The sequence below is a fragment of the Hyla sarda genome, chromosome 5 (genome assembly GCF_029499605.1).
Source record: "Hyla sarda isolate aHylSar1 chromosome 5, aHylSar1.hap1, whole genome shotgun sequence".
NCBI lineage: Eukaryota > Metazoa > Chordata > Amphibia > Anura > Hylidae > Hyla > Hyla sarda.
Window position 1 is genome coordinate 55,741,253 of NC_079193.1, and position 17,202 is coordinate 55,758,454.

At 42.8% G+C, this 17,202-nt stretch overlaps 1 protein-coding gene across 10 annotated transcripts in view; it reads left to right on the forward strand.

Annotated features, from left to right (window-relative positions):
* Nucleotides 1-17,202, forward strand: part of DIP2C (disco interacting protein 2 homolog C) — a 496,242-nt gene that overhangs the window by 405,372 nt on the left and 73,668 nt on the right. For all 10 annotated transcript variants that reach the window (XM_056519534.1, XM_056519533.1, XM_056519538.1 and 7 more), the window contains 3 exons: nt 8,240-8,320; nt 9,401-9,524; nt 10,828-10,949. In XM_056519534.1, the coding sequence (XP_056375509.1) occupies nt 8,240-8,320; nt 9,401-9,524; nt 10,828-10,949 (327 nt within the window). The remainder of the gene's footprint in view (nt 1-8,239; nt 8,321-9,400; nt 9,525-10,827; nt 10,950-17,202) is intronic.

Genomic DNA, 17,202 nt, shown 5'->3' on the forward strand with positions numbered 1-17,202 from the left:
GGGGCGCTGCCTAATATTGTTGGGGGGAGCTGCCTAATATTGTGGGGGGGAGCTGCCTAATATTGTTGGGGGGAGCTGCCTAATATTGTTGGGGGGAGCTGCCTGATATTGTGGGGGGAGCTGCCTAATATTGTGGGGGGCGCTGCCTAATATTGTGGGGGGGAGCTGCCTAATATTGTGGGGGGGAGCTGCCTAATATTGTGGGGGGGAGCTGCCTAATATTGTTGGGGGGAGCTGCCTAATATTGTTGGGGGGAGCTGCCTGATATTGTGGGGGGGAGCTGCCTACTATTGTGGGGGGGAGCTGCCTACAAATGTGGGGGGAGCTGCCTAATATTGTGTGGGATCTGCCTACTATTGTGGGGGAACTGCTGACCTAATGTGGGGGGGAGCTGCCTACAAATGTGGGGGGAGCTGCCTAATATTGTTGGGGGAAGCTGCCTAATATTGTGTGGGAACTGCCTACTATTGTTGGGGGGAGCTGCCTACTATTGTGGGGAACCTGATTACTATTGTGGGGGAAATGCTGACCTAATGTGGGGGAGCTGCCTACTGTTGTGGGGGAGCTGCCTACTGTTGTGGGGGAGCTGCCTACTGTTGTGGGGGAGCTGCCTACTATTGTGGGGGAGCTGCCTACTATTGTGGGGGAACTGCTGACCTAATGTGGGGGAACTCCCGACCTAATGTGGGGGAGCTGCCAATCTAATGTGGGGGAATCTAATCTAATGAGTGGAGCGCTGCATTTTACCAGAAGACGGGGAGAAGTCATTTTCAGTATCGGTATCGGTTTCGGCCGGACATTTTTTTTTATTTCGGTTTCGTTTCGGTTCTGAAATTTCCATTTCGGTGCACCTCTAGCTGTAATACCATTATTGCCACTGTTTCCCAACCATTGTGCCTCCAGTTTTTGCAAAACTACAACTCCCAGTATGCCGGGACAGCCAAAGGCTGTCCAGGCATGCTGGGAGTTGTGGTTTTGCAACAGCTGGAGGCACAGTGGTTGGAAAACAGTGGCAATAATGGTATTACAGCATTACCAATTGAGCTGTTCCAAAATAGATCTAAAACTATCGCATGTGCAGTTGCAGATCAAGAACATACCGGCATGGATGGACTTCTCCATGTCACATGCTGCTGTGGACAAGAGTGGTGGTGCGGTGGGCAGGATCAGTATGTATCGTCAGGGGAAGTGCCTTACAAAAATATATAATGATATGCTATTTATTATTATTGTCATTATTATTAATAATAACATTTTTAAAATAATAATGATTATAATAAGTTATTAATTATTCAACAATGTGTAAAACCACAAAATTGGTAAAAAAAAATAAAAATACATATTGCATCATGCCTCCAAAACAATAACTAATCACTAAGGTGGCCAAAACCTGTAAAACATTTTCAGAACCAGAGTTGTCTCTGTTTTTGTTTGATACCAGACTATATGTAGATTACTGTAGTGTTTCTTAGCATATTATGAGGACTAGTAGGGTTATTTACTGGAAGCCAGAGGAAAAGTAATAGAAGTACCCAACCGTCACTTTTTCCTGGCACCTGAAATCCATTTCTTGTCTTATTTCTGAGGTCAAAGGTTTTTGCAGCTCTGCTTGTTAAGGTTGGCTACTGTATAATAGCACAAGCCCACCATAAACCCAACATGAGGTTGCAACTGTTTTCTATTGCTGCAATAGTTATATTCCTTATAGAATAATTATGATTTGCAAGTACCGTGGTCCCTAAATATACGATGGTCATTTTTTCCAAATGAACCATCGTTAGTTGAAACCATCGTATGTTGAGGGATCCGCGCAATGTAAAGTATTGGAAGTTATACTCACCTGTCCCCGCTGCTCCGGACTGTCACCGCTGCCCTGGATGTCGCCTTCCATCGCTGTCGCTGCATCCCTGGGGTGTTCCCGCCACTCCGGAACGTCTCTGCTGCCTGGGATCGTCGTTCTTCATCACCGTCATCATGTCGCTGCGCATGCCGCTCTTAATGGATGACGGGACGGCGTGCGCGGCAACGTGATGACGACGAAGGAGAGCGCCGGCGATGCAAGGGATCCTGAAGACAATGGTCCGGAGTGCCGGGGACAGGTGAGTGATCATCACTGCAGCACACGGGGCACCTTAAACGGCTATCCAGAGGCAGCTGAAGTAGTCTGCGATGCCGGATAGCCATTTATGCGATGGCCCCGACATACAAAAGCATCGTATGTTGATGCTGCCTTCAACATGCGATGGCCTCTGAGTCCATCGCATGTTGAAATTATCGTATGTCGGGGTCATCGTAGGTCAGGGGGTCACTGTAGTTAAATGGGCAATGATACTTAAAAGAGACAGGTCAAAGGTTTCAGGTGATCAGCCAAGATTAGCAGATGTCCACTGTGGCTATGCCAACAATGAAGACAAGACAATGCCGCAGTCACTGCATGCTGTAGATTGGCAGGGGTCCAGGGTTAGACCACATTATGATCAAATATTTATTGCCAATCCTAAAAAAAAGGGTCTCAACTTTTACAGGGCACCTCTTACCACTTTCATGCCACCTAAACCACGATCCTCCGGTATCTTCTTCCTGATCACTAGCATTGATTGATAGATCGCTCTAGTCTGGGTAAAGGGAGATATCTGTCAATCAAAGCTGGTGGGACAGGGAGAATCCACCGTGGACCAGCCACATGACTCTGGGTTCCCTTTAAGTATTGGAAAACCCCTTTAATTTATAAAGCCATGGTGAACAGGCTAAACTTATGACATCTTCATGGAGTAACAAATTCTACTTCTAATCTGCCTTTTGCTTGTTATTACATTGTTAAAAGAAATCATGTTTCCCCTTTGTGGAGTAATGCAGAGTGACATTATAATTTAGACTTGGAAAGAATACGCTGGTTGCTTCTGACCTATGGTTTATAGACGACTTACCATTTGAAAAGTGTGTTAACATTGATCCATGTCAAATAAATAACAATAACTAGATACAGACTCCAGCGAAAATTAATTTCTCATATTTCTCTGAATGTCAGGACGCGCCGACTCCTTGTTAGCTTAGATTAACCCATTCATGGTACTGCTGACTATACGGTCACCATACTTTGATGTCATCTGTGGGGGGGGGGGGGGGGGTATAACAATAACTGATGGGCAATTGTGTATATATAATGTAGGAGAATTCCCCTTATCCTATGCAGCTACTGAGGCTGTCATTATGTCCAATAACAAGGGGTGTAACTATGTCTCTGTTTCTATGGAACAATTGTTATGGACCATTAATCTCCTAATTTATTGGACATGTTAGGTACTGAACTGAAAGCAGAGGAACTACAAATGCTTCAAAAAAGGGCATCTTTGTGTTCTATCATCTATTGTTTTTAGATTTCCTTTAGATATTTATTATGGGCCAGTGTATTATGACTGCAATACAGGGAAAATCCAAATCCCTGGGGTTTTATTGAACTAAATGTAGATTATCATAGAACCCTAGGGTTCTCTAACTTTTGTTAAGTAGAACCACATGGGACTTGGTTTTGTTGCTGTACAGATGTTAAAATGAGTGATCTCAAATTGGTCTAAGGGGCTGTTCAGATAAGGTTTTGGCTGTTTATACTCCATGCAAAGCTCCAAGGGGGAAAAAAAATTGACCCTTAAAGGGGTACTCCGCTGCTCAGCATTTGGAACAAACAAACGCGGGAGCCGGCGCCGGGAGCTTGTGACGTCATAGCCCCGCCCCCTCGTGATGTCATGGCCCACCCCCCTCAATGCAAGTCTATGGGAGGGGGCGTGGCGACTGCCACGCCCCCTGCCAGAGACTTGCATTGAGGGGGCGGGGCGTGATGTCATAAGGGGGGGCTATGACATCACAAGCTCCAGACACCAACTCCAGCGTTTGAAACAGTTTGTTCCAAACGCTGAGCAGCGGAGTACCCCTTTAAAAAGTGTCCTCTCCGTTGCCTTCCCTTCAAAACAGTGCTTGACCCTTAAGGAGCCTTAAAACATGACAGTTTTAGCTACCAAATCTAAATCTTTTTCAGAAGAGAAAGAAGTTCCCCATCTGTAGACAGCTACTCTGTTTCACGTCCTCCACACGCACATCACACAGGTTTTTAAGAATCCCAATTTACTAACATTTATGTGTCTTTTTCTATACTTTTTATTACAATATATATATATATATATATATCACATTCTTTATACATACATTGTATACAGTACATGAACATGCCTATTTTCTACTGTATATGGTCTGTTCTCTGTGCATAGGTTTGTATCACTTGTGTTGGCCAGGTTTCTGACAGCATATTTAGTCTAAATCTTCAACATCATCCGAAACATAATAAAGTTAAACCAGTAAAAATATGACATTGAACCGAGACATACAGGAAGGAAGAACCAAGGGGTTTGGCAATAACAAATCTCACTGGATAAAAAAACAATAATGAGCAAATAAATCTCTCCTATTAAAGGGGTACTCCACTGCTAGCGTTTGAAATATTTAGCTCCAAACGCTGTGTGCACAACATTCGTAACTAAATGTTCTGAATGCTGGCAGTGGGGTACCCCTTTAATAACCTAAAAAGGATTATGTGTCTTCTATTTATCTCTGCACTTATAGAAGTTGTCAGGGGAAAAATAACTTCAGGCTGGAGGACTTTGGTATTTGGAAACCCAGCAGCAAGTGTCCAGCTGTCAGGGCATGCTGGGAGATGTAGTTATGCAACATAGACTTACATTGAGGGGGCGTGGCTGTGATGCCACGAGTTTGGAATTACTGTGACGTCACAGGCCTCCGCCCCGCACCGCCAGTCACAGAGCAAAGTTCCTTTGCATAAAGATGTCTAGGGGCGGAGTACCCCTTTAAGCATTACACAAATTTCTGCTGCACAAGAGCACAGTGGCCTCCATAATTCTTCAGTAGAAGACGTTTGGAGCAACCAGAACTCTTCCTAGAGTGCAGCACAAGCAAAGTCTTCAAGACAGGAGTGAAAAGATCAGATTCTGCAGGATGTTCTCTTTAGATTATTAGCAGAACATGTGTAGGATGGTAGACGGAGATGAGGGAGGAGATGGAGGGAGGTGCAGCACTGGGGAGAGCTTGGTAGGTCAGAAATAGAAGTTTATATTGCATTCTGAACTAAATGGGCAACCAATGTAGCGAATCAAAGTGGGGAGACCTCAGTGTAATGGCTGAAGAGGACAAGGAGTCTGGTCAACCATCACTTCAGAACTCCACCAATCTGGGCTTTCTTACAGAGTGGCCAGAAAGAAGCCTCTCCTTAGTAAATTACACATTAAAGCCTGTCTGGAGTTTGCAAAAAAGCACCTAAAAGACTCTCAGACTGACAAGATTCTCTGGTTTTATGAAATCAGGATTCAAGTTTTTGGCCTCAATTCTAAGAATCATATCTGGAGGAAACCGGACACTGCTTATCACCTGCCCGACACCATCTTTACTGTGAAGCATAGTGGAGGCAGCATCGTGCTGTGGGGGGTTTTACAGGTGGACCAGGGAGACTGTTCAGGGTTGAGGGAAAGCTTAATGGAGCAGAGTACAGAGATATTCTTATTGAAAAGCAGACCCAGAGTTTTCTGGACATGAGACTTGGTGAAGATTCACCTTCCAACAAAACAATGGCCCAAATTTATCAAACTGTATGACAGAAAAAATAGTGATTTTTTTTCCACAGCAACTAATCATAGCACATCTAACGAGCTCTGGTAAAGTGAAAGCTGAGCTGTGATTGGTTGCTGTGGAAAAATCACTCTATTTTTCCTCTCACACAGTTTGATAAATCTTGGCCAATGACCATAAGCACACAGCCAAGACATCACAGTAGGGACAACTCTGTAAATGTCCTTGATTGGCCCAGCCAGAACCATGACTTGAACCCAATGGATTATCTCCGGAGAGACCTGAAAATGGCTTCCACCAATTGTCCCCATCCAACCTGACAGAGCTTGAGAGGATCTGCAGAGAAGAATGGCAGAAAATCTCCAAATCCATGTATGTAAACCTCGCGGCCTTATCCACAAGAAGATTGGAGGCTGGAATCACTGTCAAAGTTGCTTCAAAGAAGTCCTGAGTAAAGGGTCTGAATACTTATATCAATGCAATATTTTAGTTTTTCCTTCTCAATAAATTAGCAACAATTTCTAACATTCAGTTCTGACTTTGCCATTATGGGATATTGACGGCAGAATTATGAAAAAGCAGAAGGGTCTGAAAACTTTTTGAATACACTGTATTTAGATAGGTCATGAGTGTGAAACCATAAGGAAGCAACAAGTAGCTTTGCTTTCTGTTCTTCTCCATAAAAACGTATGTTTTATAGTTGTAAACTGCTTACAGCGATACCATGCGGGCACAAGGACAGTACGGTAATTGTGCTGCTGCGACCTACTGTAATGCTATTGACATGGGCTTTAATCATGTAGTCAATGCTGGGGAGCCAGAGCTGAAGATCCACGGCTGTTCTGCGTTTGTAGATGGCAATGTTTTGGCAGCGTTCAGGGGTGACTCATATACGTTACTAAAGGAAGAAACAAAAGGCCATTCCCTATCACAATTACATCACTGAACAAGCACACATTATCACCGCTTGTCATGTAGTGCCGCTACCCCGAGCGGAGACCTGTGTTTAATGTAGACTCAGACATCTTTTGTTTTGTTTGCTTTTCATCTCCATTTTTGCCTTCGCTGTGTATGTACAGTTTGCATCTGTTCTGTATATGTCGAAATTATGATCATTAATGTGTTTAACCAGGATACGTAATATCCCTCCCATGAGAAGCTACAATTCAGAGGTATATAATTAGTCTAAATGCAGTTTCCTTGCTGTCATTTCTTTTTACACATCGTCGACTTACTGCCATGATTTCCACGTATTGCCTTGTTTTTTTTTTTTTTTTGGGGGGGGGGGGGAATTGCTGCAAAAACTATGAATTCTGAAGTGATTTTTGAGTTGACTCTTAAAGGACATCTGCAGCAAAAAACAACTTATACGCTATCCACAGGATAGGGGATAAGTGTTTGATCGCGGGGATCCGAACATTGGGACCCCCAGCGATCTCCTCCACGGGGCCACGGCTCTTCAGCATTCGTGCCTCCCAGCCTCTCCCATAGATCTGTATGGGGAGGGGGTGTACCGTACCGTCGACCTCACATAGAGCGGCAATGCGGGGTCCCATTTGGGAGATCGCAGGGGGTCCCAGTGGTGGGACCCCCCCCCCCGCAATCAAACACTTATCCCCTATCCTGTGGATAGGGGACAAGTTGTTTTTTGCTGCAGATGTCCTTTAAGGTCATGGTGTCCTTCTCTGTATTAGGTTCCCTAAAGTTTCTAGGTCTATCTGCTCTAGGGTAGAGTGCATGGTGTTACCTTTATTCTTGTGCTCATGTCTTATCACTAGGTCGTGTCTGTCTATCTGTAGAAAGCATTAAATATTTTATTACTGTAGAAAGCGTATTAGAGATTTTATTACATGTATGTATTTAGATTGTGCTCAGTTGGGGTAGTGCAGTGTTTTCCAAAATGGGGTACTCCGGTGGAAAACTTTTTTTTTTAAATCAACTGGTGCCAGAACGTTAAACAGATTTGTAAATTACTTTTCTTTTTGGACTTCTTTTCTGTTTGACCACAGTGCTCTCTGCTGACACCTCTGTCCATGTCAGGAAATGTCCAGAGCAGGAGAAAATCCCCATAGCAAACCTCTCCTGCTCTGGACAGTTCCTAAAACAGAGGTGTCAGCAGAGAGCACTGTGAACATACAGAAAAAAAATCCAAAAAGAAAACAATATCCTCTGTAGTATTCAACAGCTAAGTACTGGAAGGATTAAGATTTTTTAATAGAAGTAATTTACAAATCTATTTAACTTTTTGAAAACATTTGATTTAAGAAAAATGTTTTCCACCGGAGAACCCCTTTTAAGGTTCAGGAAAAACAAGAAAAACACCAGGCCTTTCTATTCTGAGGGGGTAAAGTCAGAAACTAGTAGTAGTAGGTGGGTAACGTCGATCTTCACTGTGGGGCCTCCAATCGTCTTTCAACACAACTGTACAAAGAAGTTTTATATGGTCAACCGATAACCAGAATATATAATAATGATGTCAAGCTAAAATAATTTTGCTGTACCATGCCGTCATGTTGTACCATGGCATGGATAACGTTGGCTAAATGGGTCACACAATTTTGTCCCATACATAATATGATAATATTAATATGATTTTTTTTTTCTCTAGTTCTTATTCTTGTCTGAAGTTCTACAATGGAGAGCGCAAACAACTCCTGATCATGTGCTTTATACATTATTGAACTCAAGGGTAAGAACTTGTTGTTTGTTCTTCCAGAAGACCTGACGACTCAGGTGTCATAATGAAGATCTGCCTTAAATGTTGGTGGCACCACTATACTAATTTATATAAAGAAAGTCTAGCTCACCTCCCTTTTGTTTGTGCACGGACCTGCACTCAGACTCAGTGTCCAATCAATGGATAAAAGGAATGATGATCCAGCACTGAAGAAATAGCAGCTTTATTGTAAATCCTCGTATAAAAACAGCATACAAACACTTCAAGTCGTCTGACACACCTTGACGCGTTTCGAGCGCATGCGCTCGAAACGGGTCAAGGTGTGACAGACGATTTGAAGTGTTTGTATGCTGTGTTTACACGAAGATTTTCAAATCGTCTGACACATCTTAACGCGTTTCGAGCGCATGCGCTCGAAACGCGTCAAGGTGTGACAGACGATTTGAAGTGTTTGTTTGCTGTTTTTACGCGAAGATTTACAATAAAGCTGCTATTTCTTCAGTGTGGAATCTTCCATTCCTTTTAACCACTATACTAATCCCTTCCTCTGGATTTCAACACGCCCAATCCTTTTAATCTTGGGAAGATAGTATGCCCCCAGAATGCACACAGAGACACAGTTGTTCTAGAACAGGACGTTAGTTCTCTCCATGTTTCTTTTTATAGCTACCAGGCTCTTTGCCATTAATATTTAGCTATTTATGCACTGTATATTCTACAGTTTACTACTAATTTGAAACCCACCACTAGTTTATTTAAAAGAACTTTATTAATAAAGATTTAATAAATATATATAACGTACATGGTGACCACTCAGCTTTCCGCTGTTGGTACCGGGAAGATAAGCTGCTGTCATGGGGAGTCTGCCAGTTGCCTTCTCTCCATGTGGAATAAATGCATGGTTGGCAGAGTTGAACGGTCATGTGTATGCGGGGATCGGGAGAGACGTGATTACTATCTGACATATATGGCCAGCTTTATCCATTCTTTTTATACATATTGAGGGGAAGAAGGGTCTGTGGCACATCATAGCTTCAGTAAAGTCTTTCCTTTTGTATATCGTGATTCATCTCACTGTATTGTCATCTCCAGGGAACTATAGCGAACTCTCTGACATGCAGCCAGCTACATAAACGGGCGGAGAAGATAGCAGTGATGTTGATGGAAAGGGGACACTTACAAGATGGAGATCATGTGGCTCTTGTCTATCCTCCAGGTATTCTTATATATTAGTATTTTTAAAGGGGTATTCCAGGAAAAAACTTTTTTTTTTATATCAACTGGCTCCAGAAAGTTAAACAGATTTGTAAATTATTTCTATTAAAAAAATCTTAATCCTTTCAATAATTATAAGCTGCTGAAGTTGAGTTGTTGTTTTCTGTCTGGCAACAGTGCTCTCTGCTGACATCTCTGCTTGTCTCGGGAACTGCACAGAGTAGAATAGGTTTGCTATGGGGATTTGCTTCTACTTTGGACAGTTCCCGAGACAAGTGGTATCAGAGAGCACTTAGACAGAAAAGAACAACTCAACTTCAGCAGCTCATAAGTACTGAAAGGATTAAGATTTTTTTAATAGAAGTAATTTACAAATCTGTTTGACTTTCTGGAGCCAGTTGATGTATAAAAAAGTTTTTTCCTGGATAACCCCTTTAAGGTTTGTTGTAAGGGTTGTCCTCACTTTTTGTTAGTAGGGGCCTTGATGTTCAGTCACAAGGTGTTCCGTTGCTGGGGTCCCCAAATATTAGTTACAGTTTTGCTTGGGAACAGCAAGTGTTCTAAATGCTCTTTTGCACTCTGACTGAAAAGAGACTCCCTGTATTTTCTTTATAATTCCCTATAAGACTATATTTACACTGCAGTTTTTTGATTCATGTTAAAGGGGTACTCTGCCTCTAGACATCTTTTTCCCTATCCAAAGGATAGGGGATAAAATGTCTGATCGTGGTGGTCTCTCTTCTGGGGACCCCTGCGATCTCCCTGCTGCGTCGGGTGCAGCGCCGGAGGTTTGGGACATCTAGGCCACGCCCCCTCCCATAGACTTGCATTGAAGGGGCGTGGGCATGACGTCACGAGCAGGGCATGGCCGTGATGTCACAAGCCTCCGCCCCGCATCGCCAGTCATCCGGCACAGAGCCAAGTTTGCTCCGTGTACCGGATGTCTGTGGTGCCGCAGCCAAGGTCGATGGAGACCTTTGGATAGAGAATATGATGTCCAGGGGCAGAGTACCCCTTTAAGGCTGGGTTCACACACAGTATTTTAGTCAAAACCAGGAGTGGGTCCAGAACACAGATAAAAAGGTGCAAATCTTTCCTTTATAGTTTTCTCTGTATCGGTTCCATTCCTGGTCTAGGCATGCTGGAAGTTATAGTTTTGCAACAGCTAGAGGCACCCAGGTTGGGAATTTTTGGTGTATATTTTTTTCCCTTTAAAATGAACGGGATTTGATGTATGTTGTCAGCGGGTGGACATACATTTCCTAAGTAAATTACCAACATCGCTTTCTGATTCTTCTTTGCAGGAATAGATCTGATTGCAGCATTTTATGGCTGTCTGTATGCCGGTTGTGTGCCAATAACAGTGCGACCTCCACACCCTCAGAACATTGCAACAACGCTGCCTACGGTGAAGATGATTGTTGAGGTAAATTATGGATTAGTCATCGGAGAGTAAGCAGCCTTTTTATGAGCTATCATACTGAGTGCATTAAAGGCTAGTCAATGTATGGGTGATATACAGCAACATTATATATAATTTCTCATGCAGGCTTCTGTTCCAGGCTCTGGCCTTTAATAATTGTGGCTCTATTAAAAAGTCATTGGTGGGTAAAAAAGCGACATTCTTCCTGTAAGAGTTACACTTTTTCTTTGCATATAGAAATACAGTTCCATATCTTGACTCTGGAATTGTGCTTAGCTGAGAAATATTGTGGTATTAGGACAAGCAAAAAAGATGGCGGCTATTAAAATTAATATTTTCGGCTCTTCCTTGTCTTGCTGCCTTTTCTCACATAATTAGAAGCTTGTAAAAGGTCCCAGCGAAGGAATAAAGGAAACCCCCTACTATCGTTGGTAGGATTAAATATCACTTTATGAAGACATTAAAGTGTACCTGTCACTTAGGGTCCATCACTGATCTTTAAAATGAGGAGAAAGAAGCGTGCAGCCACGTGCTTCTTCTTCCTGGTCTGTGCTTACGACAGGAAAAGGTCCCAAAGACTTTCTATCGATGTTTGTCTTTTTGGACATTTCATATAGACCTCCACCAATCACCCAAACGAGAAGGGAGAAGAGCAGAAAAGAGTGCTGCATCTCCCCTTTTTGTGCACGCAACAGCAAAAGGTCCCTTAGACTTTTTATTGAAGTCCATCTCCGTCAAACAGACAGAGCCATCCAATCACAGTTTTTTTTACATGTTGTAGAGACCCCCACCAATGGCTAGAATGGGAAGGAAGAAGCGAACAGCTGAGTACTGTTTTACCTCTCTCTGTCCATGTGACAGGAGAAGGCCCTGTAGACTTTTAATACAAGTCCGTCTCCATCGCACAAACAGAGCCGACTGATCAAAACATTTTTCACATGTTGTAGAGACCCCCACCGATTGCTAAAACAAGCAGGGAGAAGAGCACAGCCGAGTGCTGCGTCTCCCGTCTATGCACCCAACAGGAGGATAGTCCCTAAGAATTCTATACAAGTTTGTCTATACAGCTGACCGATCAAAACTTTTTGGACATGTTGTAAAGACCTCCACCGATCACTAGGAGAAGGGCGCAGCTAAGTGCAACTTCTTCCTGGTCTAGGCACGCGACAGGAGACAGTCCCATAGATTTTTTTTTATAAAAGTCCATCTCAGTTGCACTCTCAAAGCCGACTGAGCAGAGAACTTTTGACATGCCGTAGAGACCTGTCAAAAAGTTTGTAGTGACAGCGCTCATTTAATATCAAGACTTTCTGTTTGAACTAAGACCCCTTCAGAGTAGGGGTCTCTCTATACATGAAGTACACACTTGGTTGATTTTAACCAAACGATTGTTTATCTGGTGAAATTTTAAAACAATGATTTAGGTAACTGATGACAGACTGTCGTCATCCCGGTCATGTTTTACATTTTCATTTGAAATTCGGATTACAGATCTTACTGTTTATCAACAACCTTTTCCTACTTGTTCCTAAAAGATCATTCATCCTTCACCCGGTGTCATCGGTTATTTATAGGCAGTATGAAGTAGCATTGGCAAAATCGTCCAGACAGTCATTCGTTCAGCAATTGTTTAATCATCAACCTTCATTTGTCTTTAATTACCCTGGACCTCATACGGCACAGTGACAATAGTCATGCCATAATATCAGGGATGGCCCCACTGTTGGAGTTACAAGAGTGGCCAACCAGAAGTGCATTCTACTGAGGATCCGCCGATTCAGGTCCGAATTATCAGCCTGGACCTGTATATAGATTATACAAGATGTGTACAGTGCTAGGTAATGTACATACAAGAGCAGAAACTGTTCTGGACTCCCTAATTGTGTACAGTACTGAGCGGAGATACATACAGTATTCACTAATGTAAATCACTTTACATTTGCACAGCCAGGTCATAGGGCGTAATACTTGCTTTGGGTGCTCTGTTACTGAACATTATAGAGTCATCGGAGTAGGTGGAGCCCCTTCTCTAGGCAGGTGTGGTGTGTCTAACTAGTACATTGTATTTATTATCTAGCACAATATACACATTAGATTACATTGATGGTAATTACCTTGTAAGTGATGTGAATCATCATTATTCCATAGCTTTTTGGTGAAATTGATTTCCATAGTCTCTCAGTCGGCACGCTTGTTAATTGTACAGCCTTCAATTATCCACATAATTTTTTTTTTTATAATTGTAGAGGTACAATGCATAATAATTACATTACGTTTCTTTCCGTCATTCTTTGTAAGGGCGATATGCACGTTTCAAAGTGTCCCAACTAGTTGTTAAAAGTTGTCTGCATTTTCTTATCGGCAGGTGACAATAAAGTAAGTTTCCTTTTAACAGAAGAGCATGCTGCTGATTCTTCTAAACTGTGCCATAAACTATAGTGTGCTTCTTCCGATTACTGAATACAAGGCTCTTTATTTTTCAGAGTGACTTCTAATGTCCTTAATAATGAACTTTTCTTTTTTTTTTTATTAAATTATTTAATATTTTACATACAAGCCGCATAAAATTTAGTCCAGTTACGGACACACACAGATGCAGAAGACCAAAGCTAGTCAATTTATTTATTTTTTGTCTTATGCTATACTAGGTTTTTGTCATGAAGGTTTGGCCAGCTTAGAAAAATGTATCCCATATTCAAAGGATAGGAGCTAAGTGTCAGATCGCAGGGAGTCGACTGCTTTGACCCCCCACGATCTCCTACTTGATTCCCCGGCTCTCCTCCTGCACAGATCTGTGTTGACCACCGCAAGAAGTGCTAGTCAACACGCCCCCCTCCCCCACATCGGAGATACACGAGTGCAGCACTTTGTCTCTCCCATAGAGATGATTGTAGGGCCCTTGCAGTCGGACCCCCTGTGATCTGATACCTATTTTCTATCCGATGGCTGTCTGAGCATGCTGAAATTTGTAGTTTTGCAACAGCTTTAGACACCCTGGTTGGGAAACACTGCTCTTAGGTCTAAATTTAAATCGGCATTGTCAGATACAAAAACTTTATATGTTGTATCTTGGCAAAACATAAACCTTTCACAGGCATGGGCAAAGTGGGAGATTTATCAAAACCAGTGTAGAGGCAAAGTTGACCACTTTTTTCATTTTTCAGAGACCTTGTTAAAAATGAAAGTAGCAATCTGATTGGTTGCTTTGGGCAACTGGTCAATGTTTACCTCTGCACAGGTTTTGATAAATCTCCCCCAAAATCCAGTAAGTGAGGTTGGGCTTTCCTAGCAGACAGGAGAGAGCACAGAGGAGTACTATCAGACAGGAGAGAGCAAATGAGCGCTATCATACAGCAGAGTGCACAGAGGAGTGCTATCAGACAGGAGAGAGCACAGAGGAGTACTATCAGACAGGAGAGAGCACAGAGGAGTACTATCAGACAGGAGAGAGTACAGAGGAGTGCTATTAGACAGGAGAGAGCACAGAGGAGTCCTATCAGACAAGAGAGAGCAGAGGAGTGCTATCAGACAGGAGAGAACACAGAGGAGTCCTATCAGACAGGAGAGAGCACAGAGGAGTCCTATCAGACAGGAGAGAGCACAGAGGAGTACTATCAGACAGGAGAGAACACAGAGGAGTGCTATCAGACAGGAGAGCCCAGAGGAGTGCTATCAGACAGGAGAGATCACAGAGGAGTCCTATCAGACAGGAGAGAGAACAGAGGAGTCCTATCAGACAGGAGAGAGCACAGAGGAGTGCTATTAGACAGGAGAGAGCACAGAGGAGTCCTATCAGACAAGAGAGAGCAGAGAGGAGTACTATCAGACTGGAGAGAGCATAGAGAAGTGCTGTCAGACAGTAGAGAGCACAGAGGAGTCCTATCAGACAGGAGAGAGCACAGAGGAGTCCTATCAGACAGGAGAGAGCACAGAGGAGTCCTATCAGACAGGAGAGAGCACAGAGGAGTACTATCAGACAGGAGAGAACACAGAGGAGTGCTATCAGACAGGAGAGCCCAGAGGAGTGCTATCAGACAGGAGAGATCACAGAGGAGTCCTATCAGACAGGAGAGAGAACAGAGGAGTCCTATCAGACAGGAGAGAGCACAGAGGAGTGCTATTAGACAGGAGAGAGCACAGAGGAGTCCTATCAGACAAGAGAGAGCAGAGGAGTGCTATCAGACAGGAGAGAACACAGAGGAGTCCTATCAGACAGGAGAGAGCACAGAGGAGTACTATCAGACTGGAGAGAGCATAGAGAAGTGCTGTCAGACAGTAGAGAGCACAGAGGAGTCCTATCAGACAGGAGAGAGCACAGAGGAGTCCTATCAGACAGGAGAGAGCACAGAGGAGTCCTATCAGACAGGAGAGAGCACAGAGGAGTACTATCAGACAGGAGAGAACACAGAGGAGTGCTATCAGACAGGAGAGAACACAGAGGAGGGCTATCAGACAGGAGAGCCCAGAGGAGTGCTATCAGACAGGAGAGATCACAGAGGAGTCCTATCAGACAGGAGAGAGAACAGAGGAGTCCTATCAGACAGGAGAGAGCACAGAGGAGTACTATCAGACAGGAGAGAGCACAGAGGAGTACTATCCGACAGGGGAGAGCACAGAGGAGTCCGATCAGACAGAAGAGAGCACAGAGGAGTATTAGCCCACCCTCACATACTGGACTTTGCCCATGTCTGTGCTTCAGCGTGGACAAAGCCATGATTTTATAAGCCATGATTTCTATAAAAAGGAAATAACATTTTCTTATGAAGAATATTAGAAAGGTTAATATTTTGACAAGATGTACAACATATAAAAAGTTTTTGAATCTGACAGTGCCCATTTCACTTATAGTACAGTATTAAAATTATCCCTGTTCCTTTAATTAAACATATTTAATAAAGCTTATGGCATTAATATTTTACATTAGTGACATAAAGGGTGCGATGGCACCCATCATGGCATTCCTCACTCCACTGAGTAATACATTACATCCCAGTAATAAGGGTATGACAGCAGAGATTCAGATCAATGAATGCTTGCACTGACGTTTGATCTCATGCCAAAGTAGTTGTCTAAGCAAATTATAAATGATCACCGTTCGCAGCAGTTTCGTTCTTGGCAAACATTCAGACAAACACTTATAGCCTAGCCTCTTCTTTTTTCAGTACTCTGACTCTTAATTTTTGTTGTTAGATATATCATTAGGTAGTGTGGGAGATTAGCTCCATAGAACCATAGGCAAAATAGCAGTCAAACAGAAATGGAAGCTTCAGGCATAACCATATACAAAACAAATCCTGTTCACCCAGTGCTAACTACACATAAATCTTATCTAGCTAAATAGGTGGCTTACTACCAGCCACCCAACAAAACAGTTATTAACAATATGTTACTTACTCCTGGAAAATGTCCCCTTTGAAACACAACCTATATTAGTAAAATCAAAATATCATATCATTTATTTAAACCATGCCAAAAGTACGAAGTAAGAATGAACAATATAAAATAACCTACAAAATCCTGCCACAAATAAAAAGCAAAATCACAAAAAAATTCAAAAAATTAGCACATTTTATTGAGAATGAATATGAAACAGTTCATAATAACAGGTAAGTCCCACCCTAAAAACACAAACACAGAGGACATTCTAAAAACATATTGGTTGGGGAACACCAAAAGTGAGCCTTTAATACATGTAATATGAATATACTGATGCTACCTATGGAGAACGATAAGTTCTAAATGAGAGTACTTCAACAGAAGTGAAATAAACAATGAAAAACAATCCAATGACTAAATCAACCCACCCAAAACTGATATTCTGGTAGCCAAGTGTCCGTCCCCCCCCCCCCCCCTTACACTCTGACACGTTTCGCCCTTCTTCTCTCTGGGTGAATCGCATCCTGCTTAGCTTTCCTTGGAAGAGATATTTGCTTCCTGAAACCTGATGTCCATATAGGACAGATACCTTGGGTGACTATAGGGATCCCTGCCTACCATTCCTTTCACTGTTGCACAGTAGATACGTATAATTCTAATATGGAAATCACTTAGTCTGATGTGAAACAGCGGCACTTGAGGAACACAGAGGCCCTCATTTACTTAGAAAATCGGGTTGTAAGTCTATCTTGCTTTCTTACCCGACTGCTTTTTTCCCCTGGTATTTATTATTATGTCGCATCCTGTTTGTCGCACGTGGGTTTTGTAGGTTTTGGTTTCCAACTCCTCTGAGTTGTCGGGAAAAAATCCACAACAATTC